Source organism: Fukomys damarensis, unplaced genomic scaffold (assembly GCF_012274545.1).
Source record: "Fukomys damarensis isolate Sample0158 unplaced genomic scaffold, DMR_v1.0_HiC HiC_scaffold_11, whole genome shotgun sequence".
NCBI classification, from domain to species: domain Eukaryota; kingdom Metazoa; phylum Chordata; class Mammalia; order Rodentia; family Bathyergidae; genus Fukomys; species Fukomys damarensis.
The window spans coordinates 10,864,016-10,881,280 of record NW_022900923.1 but is presented as its reverse complement, the minus strand read 5'-3'; the positions used below and the strand labels follow the sequence as shown (position 1 = coordinate 10,881,280).

At 39.8% G+C, this 17,265-nt stretch overlaps 1 protein-coding gene across 1 annotated transcript in view; it reads left to right on the top strand.

Annotated features, from left to right (window-relative positions):
- The window catches only part of Adss2 (adenylosuccinate synthase 2), a 38,325-nt gene extending 23,282 nt beyond the window's left edge, over window positions 1-15,043 (top strand). Inside the window, exons 8-13 of the mRNA XM_010642613.2 lie at window positions 388-514; window positions 1,605-1,759; window positions 2,786-2,910; window positions 4,063-4,160; window positions 12,464-12,613; window positions 13,676-15,043. Coding sequence (XP_010640915.1) covers window positions 388-514; window positions 1,605-1,759; window positions 2,786-2,910; window positions 4,063-4,160; window positions 12,464-12,613; window positions 13,676-13,728 — 708 coding nt within the window. The 3' untranslated portion in view covers window positions 13,729-15,043. The remainder of the gene's footprint in view (window positions 1-387; window positions 515-1,604; window positions 1,760-2,785; window positions 2,911-4,062; window positions 4,161-12,463; window positions 12,614-13,675) is intronic.
- Window positions 15,044-17,265: the final 2,222 nt, after the last annotated feature.

Genomic DNA, 17,265 nt, shown 5'->3' with positions numbered 1-17,265 from the left:
TTATTTGCAGTGGGGTTTACGTAGAACTTCTGAATTTCTTCACATGCACACGCGTACACACACACACACACACACACACACACACACACCCCTATGCTGCAAGTAGAACCCAGCACCATGAGCATGCTGAGTACTTGCTGTGCCACTGTGTACTTAGATATGTTCTTGACCTGGTGTCTTTTCGGGTTCTGGAGAATCAGCAGGAAAGACCAAAGCTAATCTAAATGTTGAAATAGTAGGATAAACACAATCACCAACCCCCCTTCTTAACTTTTGAGTTGCATTTGTCGCTTTTTACTGTCACGAAATCAGCTAACTTATGCTTGTGTTGGTTATAGTATCAGGGGGTTAGTGTACATGGAAATTGGTTTTTGTCTTTGTGCATAGGGTTATATGGAAAGGATTAAGCCAATGGTGAGAGATGGAGTTTATTTCCTATATGAGGCTCTACATGGACCACCAAAGAAAATCTTAGTAGAAGGTGCAAATGCAGCATTATTAGACATTGATTTTGGTAAGTGAGATATGATTCACAGGGAGCTAGAGCGGGCCAAAAGTACTTAAGATATACATAATTAATGTTAGCATTAAAAATAGTAATATTTTAGCTTGTATATTCCGGAATGATGGAAGTTTGTCATGCTAGATTTTTTTTTTAAAGGACTATTGTACAAACCAGTGTGTTAAGTTTTGTACTTCTATAAAAAAAACGAAATCATTATTTTGAGTTCAGGGGTCTGGGAGTGGTCCCATAAATTATGGGTTTTGTTATTTGGTTAATGATTTAATCATTTACTTCATTTATCTGAAACTACAAGATGAAAAGATGAATTCTATAGATGAATCTTTAATTCAACCTTTAAAAAATAGCACATTATTGTTAAACATACAAATTGTAAGATCTGTGAAAACCTGTTTATACCTGGGTGTGAGACTTTCTGGGTTAATTTAGAGTATTTCCTCCATCTTCAAAAAGTTAATGCTTTACTTCATCATACTGTAGACCTATTCATTTGTTGGTGGTTGCCGCTAAGTAGAATCTCTCATACTTAATGTCTGCTTGTTGACATTTCACTGAGTTTGGTTCCAACTAATTGAAGAGTACATTTTTTATGTAGTACATATGTACTGTATTTTGATGCCATAATATGTCTACCCAATCTGGAAAGAAAGAGTACCTAATTAGTAGAGTGGATAGTTATGAATGAAAGGGAGAAAGAAAACACTCTTAATAACTTGTAATTCAGGGGTTATTACATGCATAGAGATCAAAAGCTAGGGACATACTGAACAACAAAAAGCAAATTCTTTAGTCCAGGTTGCTGATAACACCTTAAATGCTCATATAATGGAGTCATTTGTTTTAAACTAACAAGATTCAAAATATGTAGGTAGGTATCTTCTCACACTTATATTTTAATTTCCTTATGGACAGAGAATCAAGAATAAAATATTAGGCTTTGAAAGAGGGCAGTGACAATTGTGGTGAAGTTTGTCAGATAATTAGAAAATCTGCAATTGCAGAATTTTAATGGTAATTCTGTTTTAAAGTGCATATGGACCTGAGTGTATTATAATATTTTTTTGTTTTGTTTTGTTTTTAGGAACTTACCCTTTTGTAACCTCCTCAAATTGTACCGTTGGAGGTGTCTGTACAGGTTTGGGTATGCCCCCTCAAAATGTTGGAGAAGTATATGGAGTTGTGAAAGCGTATACCACTAGAGTTGGTATTGGTGCCTTTCCAACAGAGCAAGACAATGTAAGCCCCCCGCACCTTTTTCTTTTGGTACCAGGGATTGAGCTCCAGACATTGCACTTGGGAGGCAGGCAGTAGAACCACTGAGCTAAATCCCTAGCCCTTAAGCCTATTTCTTAGTAAATCCAATTTTAAAAATGTGGAAAGAAAAATTCATGACTCCCCTTCACCTCTTACTGTAGTCTTATCTCCTGTGCCTTTTTGCAAGGATCATTAGATGTGTTTGCCTTACTGTTTTCAGGAAAGACATCAGATTGTAGTTATTCTGAAAACAATTGGCTGGATTTGTGTATATTAATAATACTTGTTAATGACCTTTTTTTTTTTTTTTTTTAAATTTGAGCTGGGGCCTCACTATGTTATTAACTGACCTGGATATGTGTTTGCCTTACTGTTTTCAGGAAAGACATCAGATTGTAGTTATTCTGAAAACAATTGGCTGGATTTGTGTATATTAATAATACTTGTTAATGACCTTTTTTTTTTTTTTTTTTAAATTTGAGACAGGGTCTCACTATGTAGTTGAGACTGACCTGGAACTCACTATGTAGCCCAGGCTGGTTGCGAACTCACAGCAATCCTTCTGCCTCAGCCTCCAGAGTGCTGCGATTATAGGCATGCAATACCATGCCTGGCTATGACTTGTTTTTAATAGATAGCACTTAGTTGTTTTTGTGTTAGCTTACATGTTAGGAAGTTGGCTGTATATAACATTGTAAAGAAATACTGGGATAAAAAATGAAGTCAAAATTGGATATATTCCAAATAATGCCTTTCTTAGATAAAATTTATCATCTCTGCAATTCTGCTTTCCATTTATTTTCATTTTGTTGGTACCAGAGATAGAACTCAGGACCTTGCACTTGCAAGGCAGGCAGCGGAACCACTGATCTAAATCCCTAGCCCTCTCCATTTATTTTCTGAAAGATGTTTATCACAGAGACTTTGCCTTATATGGTTTCTAGTATAATCCCATTAAATTTACATCATTGCTGGTCTAATTCATAAGATCTATTTTTTGTTCTCCAGGAAATTGGAGAATTATTACAAACAAGGGGTAGAGAATATGGTGTAACTACTGGAAGGAAAAGGAGATGTGGCTGGCTGGACCTTGTTTTACTCCGATATGCTCATATGATCAATGGATTTACTGCGTGAGTATTCTGTAGAAATATATGTTTCAGAAATCCATAGGGCAATATGACTACAGGCTTGATTTTTGTGGGTTGCAAATTTGGAGTAGAAAAATAGAAATATTTCATTCTAATAGAAAAATATAATTCATTCATTTTTCTCTAAATTGAAATTGTAGTTCTAGGTTGAAGTGGAACAAGATAAAGGGGTAAGGTATATAAAAGAGGGGCCCGCTTATCCAAAGTTGGTAGAAATGAATTATGATAGTCTCGTGTATATAAAGAAGAGGCAACATAAGTAGTAGACAGGAAGGGAGATGAATGGATAGGTAGGTAAGTAGATAGCATAAATACAATGTGTGTATGGAGAAGGAAAGCAATAGAGCACACCAGTGTAGTGCATAAGTTTAAAATCTGACCTCCTTGATTCATTATGCTTGTGTGACTGGTGGCCCTGCAGTTTCATCAGCGGTAGTAATTCAGCGGTGTTTGAAATTAGGTGAGAAGTGAAGTGAGAACAGCACAGTCTGGCTCACTGAACATGCTCGTGTATACAAAATGTGTCTATGTCCATATTAATTAGTGTGCTAGGAAATAACAGAATAAAGGATAAAAAAAATCTGCAAACAAGAATCCGAAACCTAGTGTTTTATCTAATCTCCACAGATTTCCCCTTAAAAACCTGTTATCCAGTCAGTTTATCAGGAAATTTTGATGTATCATGAAGAGCCCCTTGATGTGGTTTCCTCACTCTTTGGCAGTTTATGACCAGAAGGGTGGAGGTGATGGTAACCAGAGTGGAAACTTGAGGGCTGCTGGCATGTGTGTGACCGTCTGTGTGGAGCAGCGTACTCCGCTGTGTCCCGTGGCCACAGGGTGCTCCCTCATCCAGGCAGCCCCGCCGCCAGTGCGTGCTGAGTAGTGAGCAGAGCTGAGTGAGAGTGTGAGAGGCTGCTGTTGTCACTAGGAATAACTCAGTGGCATATCATGAAGAGTATATATCAATATATTGTTCTCTAGTGTTTTATGTGTGGCATGCTTCAAAATAAATCCTAACCAGTGTTTTGGAACTTTGAGCTTTGCATGAATTTTTCTTTACTCCTGCATCAATCAACTTAAATGTTATGGCTTTTAGGAGTTTGTTTATAACATTGCCTTTTTTTCCAAAATTAGGTTGGCGCTTACCAAGTTGGATATTTTGGACATGTTTACAGAAATCAAAGTTGGTGTTGCTTACAAGTTGGATGGTGAAATCATACCTCATTTCCCAGGTACTCCTTTCAGGCTGTCTGTCTAAGGACTGTGACCAGACGTATGTAATGCAGCCTCCTTGGGCTCTTCTCTGTAATGTGTGATAGAGCCGCAAGCTGGATAGGCCCTTTATTAAGTAGGATAGATTTGTTCACTTTTTAGCATTTGGCTCATAGCTGCTCTTCATTTGGGTGCCGGTCACAGGCATATGTTCAAATACAAAATAAGAGAAACATGGCATCTCTGGGTCATACTGCTCCTGAGTCTCATCTTCTCTGTTTTGAAAGTAGCTTTCACACACAAGCCAGGTATGGTGCTTGGGAAGCCGAGGCAGGAGGATCATAACTTCCATGGAAGGGTTCCTCTTGGCAACAGTGGGGCAACAGAAAAGAATCTGTTTATTTATAGGATATTATTAAGTTGCAGTCAGTTGTTTGAATATATGTTACGTCCTGATCACTGCATCTACTTACAAAGCTGCCTCAAGTGTTGTAAACTCAAATACCCAAAAGAATAATCTAATCAAACATAATGATGTGGTGAATTGAAACATTAAAGACTAACAAAATAGATGAAACTTGCCATTTTATGGCTTCTTTTTAAAGCTGACGGAGCTGTTTTGGGTCAGGTTCCTCCAAAATAGTCTGATGTGGAAATTTACATTCAAGAAGTGTATTGGAGGATGTATTCAGCAACACCACTAGTTAAAATGCAGTGTGGCCAATCCCAAAAGAGCGAGAGCTAGGGTGACCCTTTCAGTTACTCTAAATTGAGCTGGGCGTCCAGAACTTGTGCTTCCCAGTAACCAGACAGTATGTACAGTTGCTTGGGTGAAGTGGCTCCCTTTGTCCAAGGGCAATTCCTGGGTGAGGAACTGAGTTGAGTCATTGGCACGCAGTATTCCCTCCTACCATGAGGGCAGTGCCTGTCCTAAAGGCGGAGTTTTGGCTATCGTGATACACTCTACTCTTGTGCTGATTGGATTTATGGATTTACTGACACCGTAAAATAAGTTGACCCCTATGTACAAGCATAGTACCTCCTGCAGATTTCTGTTGAGTGTCTTTCTTAAAGAAGTTTACAAGAGAAGGGTTAGGCTGTCACAGTGAGAAAGTAGAAACAAGAGTCCCATTAAACTTTAAGCTAAGGCTGTGCTGTCATAATAGGTTTCATGTGCCAGAAGCCAGCAGACAAGGAAAGGAATGACTAGAAAGGGAGACTGTCATAAAGAACACAGAAGGCTGATGTTCCACAATGTGGGTGGGGCAGAATGTTTGGCACCTGGACGATAATGGGGCTTCTCTGGCTTTTTCCTAGCCTTACTAAATGGATGTACAGATTAGCCAAGCCTGGGGAAAGCACCTGATAAGCAGACTCAGATCCCTGAGGGTAGGGATCTGGACTCCTCAGTTGTTACTGATTATGTTACTCCTTTACTAACTGATTCCAGATCCCCCTTACCCTCAGCTAACAGATCTGCTGGTCTAGGTTGTTTAGATTGTGAAATACATTTTTCAAACGTTCCATTTACCACTATAATAAGCCAAGAGACCGATATGGAAGTTCTGACACCTAACAAGTATGTCTGTACCAGTTTTATATTGTGTGACTGGAGAAAAGAACAATGGGTGAATCTTTGGACCCAGAGAACTCATAGTGAGCTGGAGTTGGGCCAGCGTTCCATTTCTAAGCTGTCCATCCTATGGGGTGCCATGATAGAAGTGTCAACTTGAACTTTGTACCTAACAGTCCTCAGAATGACTGGGTGTCCCCTCCTCAGTGTATGGTGGGGAGTACGCACATGATGTTGTGCTGCAGACTGGCCTCCTGGGAACTTAGACTTCGGACACTGAGATACAGATGTGAAAATAGATGCAAGTTCAGAAATTAGTTGAGTGGTCATTTTTTTTTCCTTGCGGCATTGTTTTCAGCCCCTTGAAAACTATCTTTGACTTCATTTTGAAACTAAAGTTTCACTTATACACTGCTACTACCACCTGTCTTCTGGCCAATTCTTTATGTGTCTGATGGCCAAGTCACCCTGCCTGCTGCTCGTATTGATAGTCAAGCCCACCTTGTCTCTGAAGGGGAAGTGTTGCCACGTGGCTGTTCTGTGGGGATCCTGCCGTCTCTGTTGCTATCCGTTTTCCTTCCCCATTTCTCTTTGTTCTTTAAACTGGATAATTTCTACTGATTTGCTAAGCCATGGAATTCTTTCATGGTTGTCTGGGGAGAACCACTCTCTATACTTTCCTCTCTCTGATGCCTGATCTTGATGATTCTGGTTGCTTATTGTTTCCTGAAATCTGTAATCTGAAATTCCTCCAGGTCAACGGAACTGCCATTTTCTGCTGCCTCCAGTATCCTGATCTGTGATCAGAAAATTGTCCAAAGTTAAAGAATTGAATGTTTTCAGAATTTGCTTGTGAATTTTCTTTTTCTTGGGAATGATAGCATTTATTCTGCCTGTTATCCCATTGTCTAGAAGAAGTTGTCATACATTGAGAACTAGTCTGGAGCCATCGTTTTTATCATGGCTGAAATGGGAGGCCCATTGAGTCTCGATTGCTTTTTCTGCCAAGTAGCTCAGCAATTCTGACGTTTGCTCCGTCTGGTTCATCACTTTCAAACTTCTCAGAGCATTCCTAGAATTTTTTTTTCTTGGTACCTGGGATTCAGGACCTTGCACTTTTGAGGCAGGCACAGTGCCACTGAGCTAAATCCTCAGGCCCTCCTAGAGTGTTTTTGTCATCTTTGTGTCTGCATTGTGGGAGAGTATCTGAGGCCGCATATTCTCTGTTCATCTTGAAGGTTCATGATCTCTGTTCCCCTTGATCCAGCACCCTCAACCTTAGAGTCCAGTTCCATACATACTGCCTTGGTGCCTACTGGCAAATACTGGATCTATCCTACAGATCTCTTGGAACATAGCCCCTTTCCTGCCAAATGCTGCCTTGATCATTGTGCTGGTTAATCTTGATTGTTAGCTTGACTGGATCCAGACTCTTGGAGAAGTGATGAGATTATGAGGCCATTAGCCTTATCAATGAGTTCTTCATTAGTGGTTTCATAGCTGAACGGGCGATTAGAATGTAAGGCATAGTTGGAGGAAATGGGGCATGTGGCATGACCTTGGAGATTGTGTCTGGTCCCTGGCCCCTTCCTCTCAGGTTCTTGCTCTGCTGTCTGCTTCTGGCCACCATTAGGTGAATGGCTTCCTTGCATCATACCCTTCAGCCATGATGCTTCTGCCTTGGAGTGAGCCAACCATGGACTGAAACCTCTGAAGCCATGAGCCAAATAAAACTCTCATCTCAAATTGCAGGTGGCAGGTATTTTGTCCCAGCAGTGGAAATCTGACAAATACATCTAGGTCAGTGATAGTGAAACTTTTAGAGATGAGTGCCCAAACTGTAACTCAAAACCCACTGACTTACTACAAAGTGCAATTAACCTTAATACTGGGGTTTTAGTTTAGAAAAAACAACTCATTTGTTACATCTTTTGTCTTAAAGAGAAACAAGTAATAGGTGTGCCAGAGGTTCACCACCACTGATCTAGGTTATGTCGGGGCTTGGCCTAGATTCGTGTGCTGACAAGGAAGAAGGGAAAGGTAGATCTGAGATAGGCACACGCTGCCTTGCAAGGCAGAGGCATTCTAGAATCCAGCTGTAGAACTTGCTGTCTGTGCATTGAGGCTTGAGCCTGATCCTTGTCTTCTTTTTTTTGCTATAAATGAGATTCTGTCTAGATGATGCCGCAAAGGCGCTTGTACTTTCATATTTTGTTTTAAATTGAGCAAAGACCCCCAAGCCTTTAATTGTCTTTCTCCAATTCATGAATGTTAATTAAGAGCCACCTCCACTGTGCTCTACTGTGCCTCAGATAGTAGCACCAGGTCATCTCCCATGAAAGTTTAGTTGTACTCCAGCAAAGCAGAGGTTGTCCATACTCTTGACTACCACCAGTGATCTGTTATTCACTTTCCACTTTCCTTTGTAGAGCTACCTTCTCACTCCTGCCTTAGCTGTCTTCATTTGGGTTCCCACTATCTTAGATTGAGTTCCCTAGGAAACAGATTCTGCTATAGAGATTTGCACACTGGTTTATGTATAATCTGGGCAACATCTGTGAGAAGAGGAGGATGAGGCAGAGGGAAAAGTTAAACTGTAATGTAATTGTGGAAAAAGTTTTCATCTGAGATATATTTGGTGGGTGAACAAGGATCTAAGTAGTCATGCAGCACTCACCTGCTCCTCCATGAAGAAGAGATGAGTGACTGCAGAGAATGCTAGGATTTAACCATAGAAAAACAGAAACCTTGTAAAATCCAGAAACCTGGGGTAGTTGCATAGCAGTAGGAATAAAATATCAGGTCGGGGGTGGAGACGGGTGGGGGGCAGAATTGAGATGTGTTATGTAACATGTGTCAATTTCCCACTATGAGTATAATCGTGTACTACAATTATGTTTAATAAAAATTCCTTTAAAATTTTAAAAAATCCCATTACTTCTGCAGAGATAAAGGTGAAAGAGTTGCAACACGTGAGTGGAGATACAGGCAGTCTTGGCTTTGGGAAGTTTCTTGGCCTCTGAAGACTTATATCCTAAGTAGATAAGAGGCCTGAAATCTGGTTTTGGAAAAGGAATCCGTTTTATCTCCTAGAGTGCTGAAGCCCGAGTCTTCTGCAGCAGGGCCTGCTGGCCCTCCTCTGCTGTAGAAGGCAGAACCCCCTGCCTACCCCTCCAGGAGCCCCAGAGACTTTCCACTGGCTGGCTCAGTGTGTGGCCGCTGCACTGGCCAGACTAGGCTTAGTGGAGTGACCAGCACAAATCTGCTCAGGGGAATGGGTGCTTACAACATGGAGGTGTGACTAGGCATTGTAGTGACTAGTGGCCTTTTCCAGGCTCTTACTGTCCCATTCATAGAATTGGATGGAATAGTTGGTGAATGTGAAAGTTTAACATTTACTTAGGATAAAAGAAGAAAAAGTGCCCAGGAAGAAAAAGTGCTCTCAAAAGATATACTTTACAGAGTGGGTGTAGGCCAGTTAGAGTAGGAAAAGAAGTACATCCTGAAGAGTGCACAGCAGGCCGGCGAAAAGGCTCTTGGCAGCAGCTATGAACTTAATGACCACAGTCTTTTGTATCTCCCGCTCTGACATCAGATCTAAGCTATCCCATCCACAACCCACCAGAAGACTGGTATCGGGTTCAGGGCTCAGCTTGATCTCGTGCCAGAAGAATTGAAGACAGCAGCCCCTGATTGGTGTCAGGTGCAGGGCTCAGTTCTATCTCATGAAGGTTTGTGCCAGAAGAATTGAAGATAGCTATCATTCCATGATTGGCATCAGGGCTCGAGAGCTGCTCTGCACCCGTGGTTAGCAAGTCTCTGCGATTGATGAGTCATGCCTAATTGCCCAGCTACTTTGCTGTGTCCTAATCTCTTGCTTCAGAGGAGAGTGGAGGGTTCTGACTGCAATAACCAGGGGATTGAGGCACCTGCCTGTGAGACTGGAGGCATGGCCAGTTGTTTGTGACTTTGCGTGGATGTAGGAACTGGGTGAGTGTTTCCTGTGTGATTCTCACCACCTCTCTTCCAGTGTGGTACACAGGCTCCCATTGCTAACAAGGCAGCCCACAGAGATGTGCTGGGAAGTCTCCGGGATTGCCCCCATGGTGTGGGCTGTGGCTGAGTCTCTCTGCTCCAGCTGTGGCCTGGTCCTGTTCAATCCCAGGCAGGCACCACAGCTAGAGGAATCGGGAAGTAAAGCCTCCATTGCCCTGTCCCCAGGCATGCACATCTAGGGGTCTGAGCTCTGGCTTTGGGGTCTCACTTCTGAGCGAGCATGTTCATAGGAGCAGCAGAGAGGAGTAACACTTGGGCTTCCAACACACCTGCGCAAGTCCACGGCATCATTCGCCTCCTTACTTTGTGTGATCATGCACTACTGGCTACTGGGTGCTGTGATTCCTATCTTTGCCCTTCCCCCTGAAGTATCTAGACCTGTACTAGTGTCTCATCAGAGGATGTGCACTTGTGCAGCTGGTACCAGAGACCCATTGGAGTAACAGAGCTAATATCAGGATTCCCTGAGGAAATCCCTATGATCTGATAGGGGCCAGCACTCCCATTGTAGAAGCAACTATAGGATGTACTTTCCTTAAACTCACTAATCGGTCTAGCCATATTCACATCTCAACATAGGAACACAAGAAATATGAAAAAACATGACACCTCCAAAGATCATAACTCTAGAACAGGTTCCAGAGATTTTAAGTGGATGAAATCCCTCGTAAGAAATTCAGAAGGATTTTTTTTAAAGCTTGATGATATCCAGGAAAATACAGAAAGACAGTAAAGTGCATTAGGAAGACAGGCCATATTTGAGAATCGATGGGATAATAAAGACCTCCTGAGATAAGCAAAAATAAAGAATTCATGACCATTAGAACAGCCTTAGGAAAGATATTTAAGAATGGGCATCATAGTGCACACGTGTAATCCTAGTTATGGAGGAGGTTGAAGCAGGAAGATCACAAGTTCATGGCCAGCCTGGGCAATTTAGCGAGACCTTGTCTCAAAATAAAATTTAAAAAGAAAGGGGTAGGGATATAGCACCTACCTATCGTGTGAGGCTCTGGGTGGTTCCATCTCCAATACTATAAAGAAGGAAGAAAACAAAGGAAAAGAGCTTAAAGGAGCCTTACACCCAGAGGTACAGAAATAAAAAACTACTAACGTGATAGTAAAAGTGAAAGTATAAATGCCACTAGAAAGATAAAAACACAAATGAGAAATAGGAACAAAGATGCGTAGAAGAAAAACAAATGATAGGCACAGATCAAAACTATTCATTAATAACTTTGCATGTAAATGGTCTTAATTCTCCATTTAAAAAATAGTTTAGGGAGTTGGATTAAAAAGCAAGATTCTTCAGTATGGCAAGGTCTCCCTAAATTGCTCAGGATGCTCTTGACCTGATTCTCTTGCCTCAGCTTCTCGAGTAGCTGGGATTACAGATTTGTACCAACACGCCTAGCTCACCTCGTACTTTCGGCTGGTCATGTGCTGATTTGAGGAAAGTGGTGACGGTGTGCTTGCTTTTCAAAGGAGTCTTGTATTTTGGAGACGTGACAGTTGTTATGTATGTGCCAGGCGGGGACATGTGGAGCGGCACTTGAAGCGCCCCTAGACCGCTGTTGATGGACAGTTGTTATGTATGTGCCAGGCATTCTCCACAGTAGAGATTTCTAACATTTGAAATTCTCACCGTGAGCCTTGTCTATCTCATGACTCAGTGAACCCTAGAGATGTACAGGGAACAGCCTGATTGTATATTAATGAAGTTACAGGAAATAGTGCAGGCTTGGAGGAAACACTAAAGTCCTCTATTCAGGTGATGGCTGTGTTTTTCTTTTTTCTGGCCTCTGGTTCATATAGTTTGAACCGTTGCCACCTTGTAATTAAAATTAATTATGTAAGTGAGGGGCGCACCTCAGTCCTTCACTGATCTCTCGGTGAACTCTGGAAGTAGAGTGGTCCTCGAGTTGTCCCAAGTGAAGGACAGTGAACGGGCCCCTGCGTTCCCACATGAACCAGCCAGGGGATGTGGCTGCTGCAGGGTGGCAGCTGCTTCCACTGGAGGGAGAGTCCTGGGGGTTGTGCACGGGGAACTTGGCCTTGCAGAGGGGCGTCAGACAGTGCCCCCATAACATCCACCATTATTATTTTCTCAATACGGTGCATGTTCCATTCTCACTAGGGGCTATGGAGAAAATGGTTAGGTAGAGTAGGGAAAATTTCAGTCAAAGCGACAGATTTCTCAGAAGATACAGATTTCTACGTCTTTCTGTGAGGTTGCTGTCGTTACACAGATCTGTAATTAATAGCAAAAATTCAAAATGCTCTAAAAATGGAAACCTCTTAGTTTGGCACTGCACCTCATTTGAAAGCAAAGCCTGACTTGAACTGCTTCTAGAACTACATGATCCTTACCCTCTTATATGAGTAGTCATGTTGCTTCAGGAATGTTTGGTTATTGCCAGGCATGGTGGAGCAGGAGGTTAACCTTGAGTTCGAGGTTGGCCTGGACTACATAGAGAGACTCTGTCTCAAAAAATAAATACAAAAAAGAAATGTTTGATTATAGAGTATATTCCAAATATATACGGGTTTACCTTTCTAAACCTCCGAAATTCAGAATTCTGAAACATCTGGTTCCAAGGATTTTGCTAAGTGTTTGTGAAGCTGTGCTGTGTCCAAAAGTTGTTTGACAATAGGCTATATGTCCAACGAACAAATACGCTCTCTAACTTTTAGCAAACCAAGAAGTCTTAAATAAAGTTGAAGTTCAATATAAGACACTCCCAGGATGGAACACAGATATATCAAATGCAAGGACATTTAAAGAGCTACCTGTCAATGCACAGAATTACGTTCGATTCATCAAAGACGAACTTCAAATTCCAGGTAAACATAAAGCTTTATGAACAGGTATCTTTTTCTCTTTTTAACTTAACTGGTTTGCCCTTGAAAAGAATTTCAAAATATCATTATTGCTTTGCAGAGTGCTCATGATCTGTGTAAAATGCCTGAGAAGATATAAAATATTTTTCCTTATAATAAATAAAATATACATCTTTATTTAGAAGACAGTAGGTTACCTCTTCCCCTTTCTGACCGTCTTTAATTCTCTTGGTAATCTGTTTTTACCCCATGATGTTCATTCTTACTCTTTTTCCTCTCCCAATAACAGATGATTTTATATTGTACCAAAAATGATTTGTAGGTTTTCTTTTTTAAGTTGGATTAAACCTCCTTTGAGAGTTAGAGGAGTTTCTTGGATAGCCATTAGGAAGTATTAAATATAGAAAGGTAGAAATCTCATTAGAAATATATTTAAAAAGAAAAAAGAATGGATAAGACTTATTTATTAAAAAACAAATCATTTTATTTGAATTAGTGGAAATTAGAGATCCTAGAAAAAGTAAAGTAGGTAGGAGGTGCCTTCTGTATACATTCATTAATTTTTGTATTGCTGTTAATTTGTGTATTTATGGTTTACTGTAGATATGACTTGTTTTCCAAATTGCTAGCAGCCCCAGGCTTATGTCGATTTTAGTAAGCATATTTATTTACTGCTCTTAGTCAACATTTTCTGCCATATAAATAGCTGTGGGTCTGACAGAGACCTCTGAAATCCATAAAGAGTTCCTAACAGTACCTGTGGAAGCCAGGAATTCTGAAATAATCTACAGTATGTAACACAGATGATTAGAAATTTACCTTGCCTTGTGCAGTGGGTAATTCCTAAGGACATGAAGTTAAAATCAAGCAGCACATGGGCTGGGGATTTAGCTCAGTGGTTCCCCCGCCTGCCTTGCAAGTGCAAGGACCCAAGTTCAATCCCTGGTACCGAAAAAAGAAAAGAAAATCAACAGCCCGAAAAGGCACGCAGGGAAAGGAACGTGGGAGGCAGACTGCCTGTTAGCCTACCAGTGAACTGATGCTTTGCTTCTCTCTTTTTTCCAGTTAAATGGATCGGTGTAGGTAAATCCAGAGAATCCATGATTCAGCTCTTTTAAGGATTACCAGTAAGACAAGAAACACTGTGGGAGGGAGGGAAAAGACGTTCTTAAACATTTCTTTATGACCTGCAAGTTCAGAAATAAAGACAGTGACTGGAGTGGAAGCCCTGAAGGTGTTCCAGGTGAGAGCTGGACGCTGGTGCGGAGGAGCTGTGGGTGCGTCCCAGTCCCTCCTCAGTGGGCGTTGTCGCCCAGTCGTTTCTTGCTCCTGCTGCTCATGGTGCCATGTTTTCTTTCAGTGTTTAGTAATAGCTTAATCTCTGTTGTTTGAAACCTAAAGTAGTTATTTTTGATGCAGTTTTTCTTCATTATTGTCAATGTGTGTTTTAGGTTTTACCCCTATTAGATGGTAAGAAAACTTAATGCAGTTTTGCACAAATATTTTTACATTCTGATCATTCAATTCTCATTGTAATCTTTACCATTAGAAAAAGAGTGATGGAAAGATAGGGGTTCTGTAAACTTTTGTAATGCTATAAATTCTGTTTAAATTGGGAATTGTTTATTTTCTGCTAAGACCATTGCAAAGTTGAGCTTTGGCTGCGGGAAGGGGATATACTCATGGGTCCTTTAATTTTACAGCACACAGAACTTAGTCTGGCTATAAATTATTTAATTCCTTAAACATTTAATTAAATGTTCAAAAAGAAAAGATGGTCCCCTAAATAACCTTAATGTTTAAAAAAATTAGTCATTAAAAGATCTGTTGTGATATTTGGTGGGTAGTTTTCTTTAGTTTCAGACAGGAATTGAAATGTATATCTTTCTTTTTTAAAGTTTGTATTATACCTTTATTTCTAAGTCTAATGGATTGATTTTTCAACACTGTGCCTGCCTGCCAGTATACCTACAAAAATCACGTGTAAGTGTCCAAATGAACTTAAATTGCTGGCCATAATTTTGATCATGCCTTCTTTTCTCCTTTCTTGAACAAACAAAGGTGTTATTTTGACAATTAGACTTAACATATTATGTTATAGATTATTCATTGAACTATCATATGTTTAGGTGCCACTTAAATTTATTTTATTATACCATCAATAGCTGATTAAAAAGAACCAAATATTTCTAGTATGCTTTGTGTATTGTTTTTTTTTATGGTAATAATACTGCTAGTATTTAGGATGGAACATTCCTCCAGTATGTGGTGGTAATATATAGAGAGAGAAAAATAGATTTTTTGGAAGGTTCTGAGTATCTTTTATCTCCATTATCTGTATTTTTATACAATTCTAAAATAGTACCCTCATTGAACTTAATGTATAAAGAATATTACAGATAATCCCGCAAACTCACTGTAGATCTATAATGACATCTGTAAAAATAATAATGTATTTATTCTAGTAGATTGAATGGGATTTCAAAGTCTATATTCTTATCTTGGCTATAAGAACTGTTATTAAAACTGTTTTAAAAAGTGAACTATTTGTTGATTGGTTGAGATAGTGATAACTATTAAAATGACAAATTTTTATGGAGCAAGTACATAATACATGTGCCAGGTTCTGCTGGGGTTGCCTATGCAGTGGTGATAAGTATGCAGTCTTGCTGAAATTCACTGTGGTGGGAACAGCATGCTAAACACTTATTTAGGAATGATGTATGCTGCAGTTGAAAAATACAGAGTACAGTGAGTGAGAAGCTAATTGAAATGTGGAAAGGGTCAGGAAGGCTTCATTGGATATTTAGTCAGAAGGACCTAAAGCAACTGAACAAAACAAGCATGGAGCTGATGTGGTTGGCAGTGAATTCAATAAACACTGAGTCAAACAACCAAAACATTTTATATGGAAGAAGAGTACTGTAGCTCAAAATGCAATTCATACCATGTTTAAGGAGACAGAGTGAGCTCACAGAAAAATTGTTGTAATTTTAAAACTCATTAGAAGGAAACTGGCTGACCAAACAAGGTATTTTGGTACAGAGAGAGCCTGTTTAGTATAGGTATCTGACATTAATAGGTCAGTATTGTTAGATGAGATTAGGAGAATCTCTAAGAAACTTTCGAAAAGGTAACTCCCATTGTTAAAGTATTATAAAGCGATGTGACATTGTCATGGAAAGGAACAAATGCACAGAAAAAAATTTTTTAACCTGAGAAAAAAACTTTGTAAAATTTTCAGTATTTGCCTTTAATATGCAGAGTATAATAAATGAGAAAATGATAACTAATAGAAAAATGATCATATATCAGTATATATCACATAGTCCACAGAAAGATAAATGTGAATGGCCCAAAGCATGAAAAGATCCCCTCCTTCCCTTGTAGATGGGATGAAGTATTTCCATAAAAGGTAAAAGTATTTGGATTTGTAATTTCCTGTGATTTAAATTACGGACAAATTCAAACAAAAAACATTAAAATTTTCTATTGTTGGGCACATTGTATAAACTTTTTTTTTTTGTTACTGGGGATTGAACTCAGGACCTTGTGCTTGTAAGGCACTTGGTGGAACCACTGAGCTAAATCCCTGGCCCCTATAAACTGTAATTTTTGACAATGACAATATAAGGGCAGAAACTGAGCTGTATATGATAGTTATGTATTAGAATTAAGTTGGTATTAAAACTATTGTTACAAATTTAGGGCAATAATTTGTAATTACCATAGTAACCATTAAGAAAATATCTAAAAGATTTACACCCTAAATAAATAAATAAAGACAGAACACCACCAAAATATCACCTCAACACTTAAGGAGCAAACAAGAAGAAAGGTATAAGACATGTAGACATAAATGGTGAAATGGCAGGAATTCCTGTTAGCAATTAGTTTAAGTCTAAATGGAAGAAATTCATCCATCATAAGGTGAAGATTGGCAGAAAGAGTTAAAAAAAAAAAACATGATTCAACTGAATACTGTCTTTAAACTCATTTCATATCCAAAGAGCCAAGATTTGGAAACAAATTGTGAGTCACCTCTAGGAAAGACTCCAGTAACTGGCAAAATTTGTACCATTTCTCTTAGCCTTCTCCAGATGGTCCTGGAAGCCCTTGTTAAGGTAATTGTGCGCTGAGAGAGAAGATACAGTCACTGCTTGCAGGAGATCCAAAATATCGCCGTAGCCCCCCAGTTATAATAGGTGATTATAGTGACCAGAGAGGATCAGTGATGTTTTAGCTCAGATGTGTCTCACAGTAGGTTGCCATTTCATATGATGACATTTCTTATTATTTTGGCCTTTGTCCTTCATAATGGGTTATTTTTTTCAAATCTCTTGATGGTATCCGATTGACCTTCATGTCAAAGACTGAGGCAGTAACAACTATATAAAACTCTGTTTTTGAAGGTAGAATTTACTTTGGGATGTTGAGTAAGAAGTATGTCAGGAAATGGGTGGCCAAAATGTGGCATTCTTCACTTTGAGGTCATTTCCTTTCCTCTCCCTGCTTCCCTCATTCACTCCCCCGCAACTTTTTAAAAAATATTAGTACAAGCTGGGCGTGGTGGCGCACGCCTGTAATCCCAGCACTCGGGAGGCTGAGGCAGGAGGATCACTGTGAGTTCAAGACTAGCCTGGGCTACATAGTGA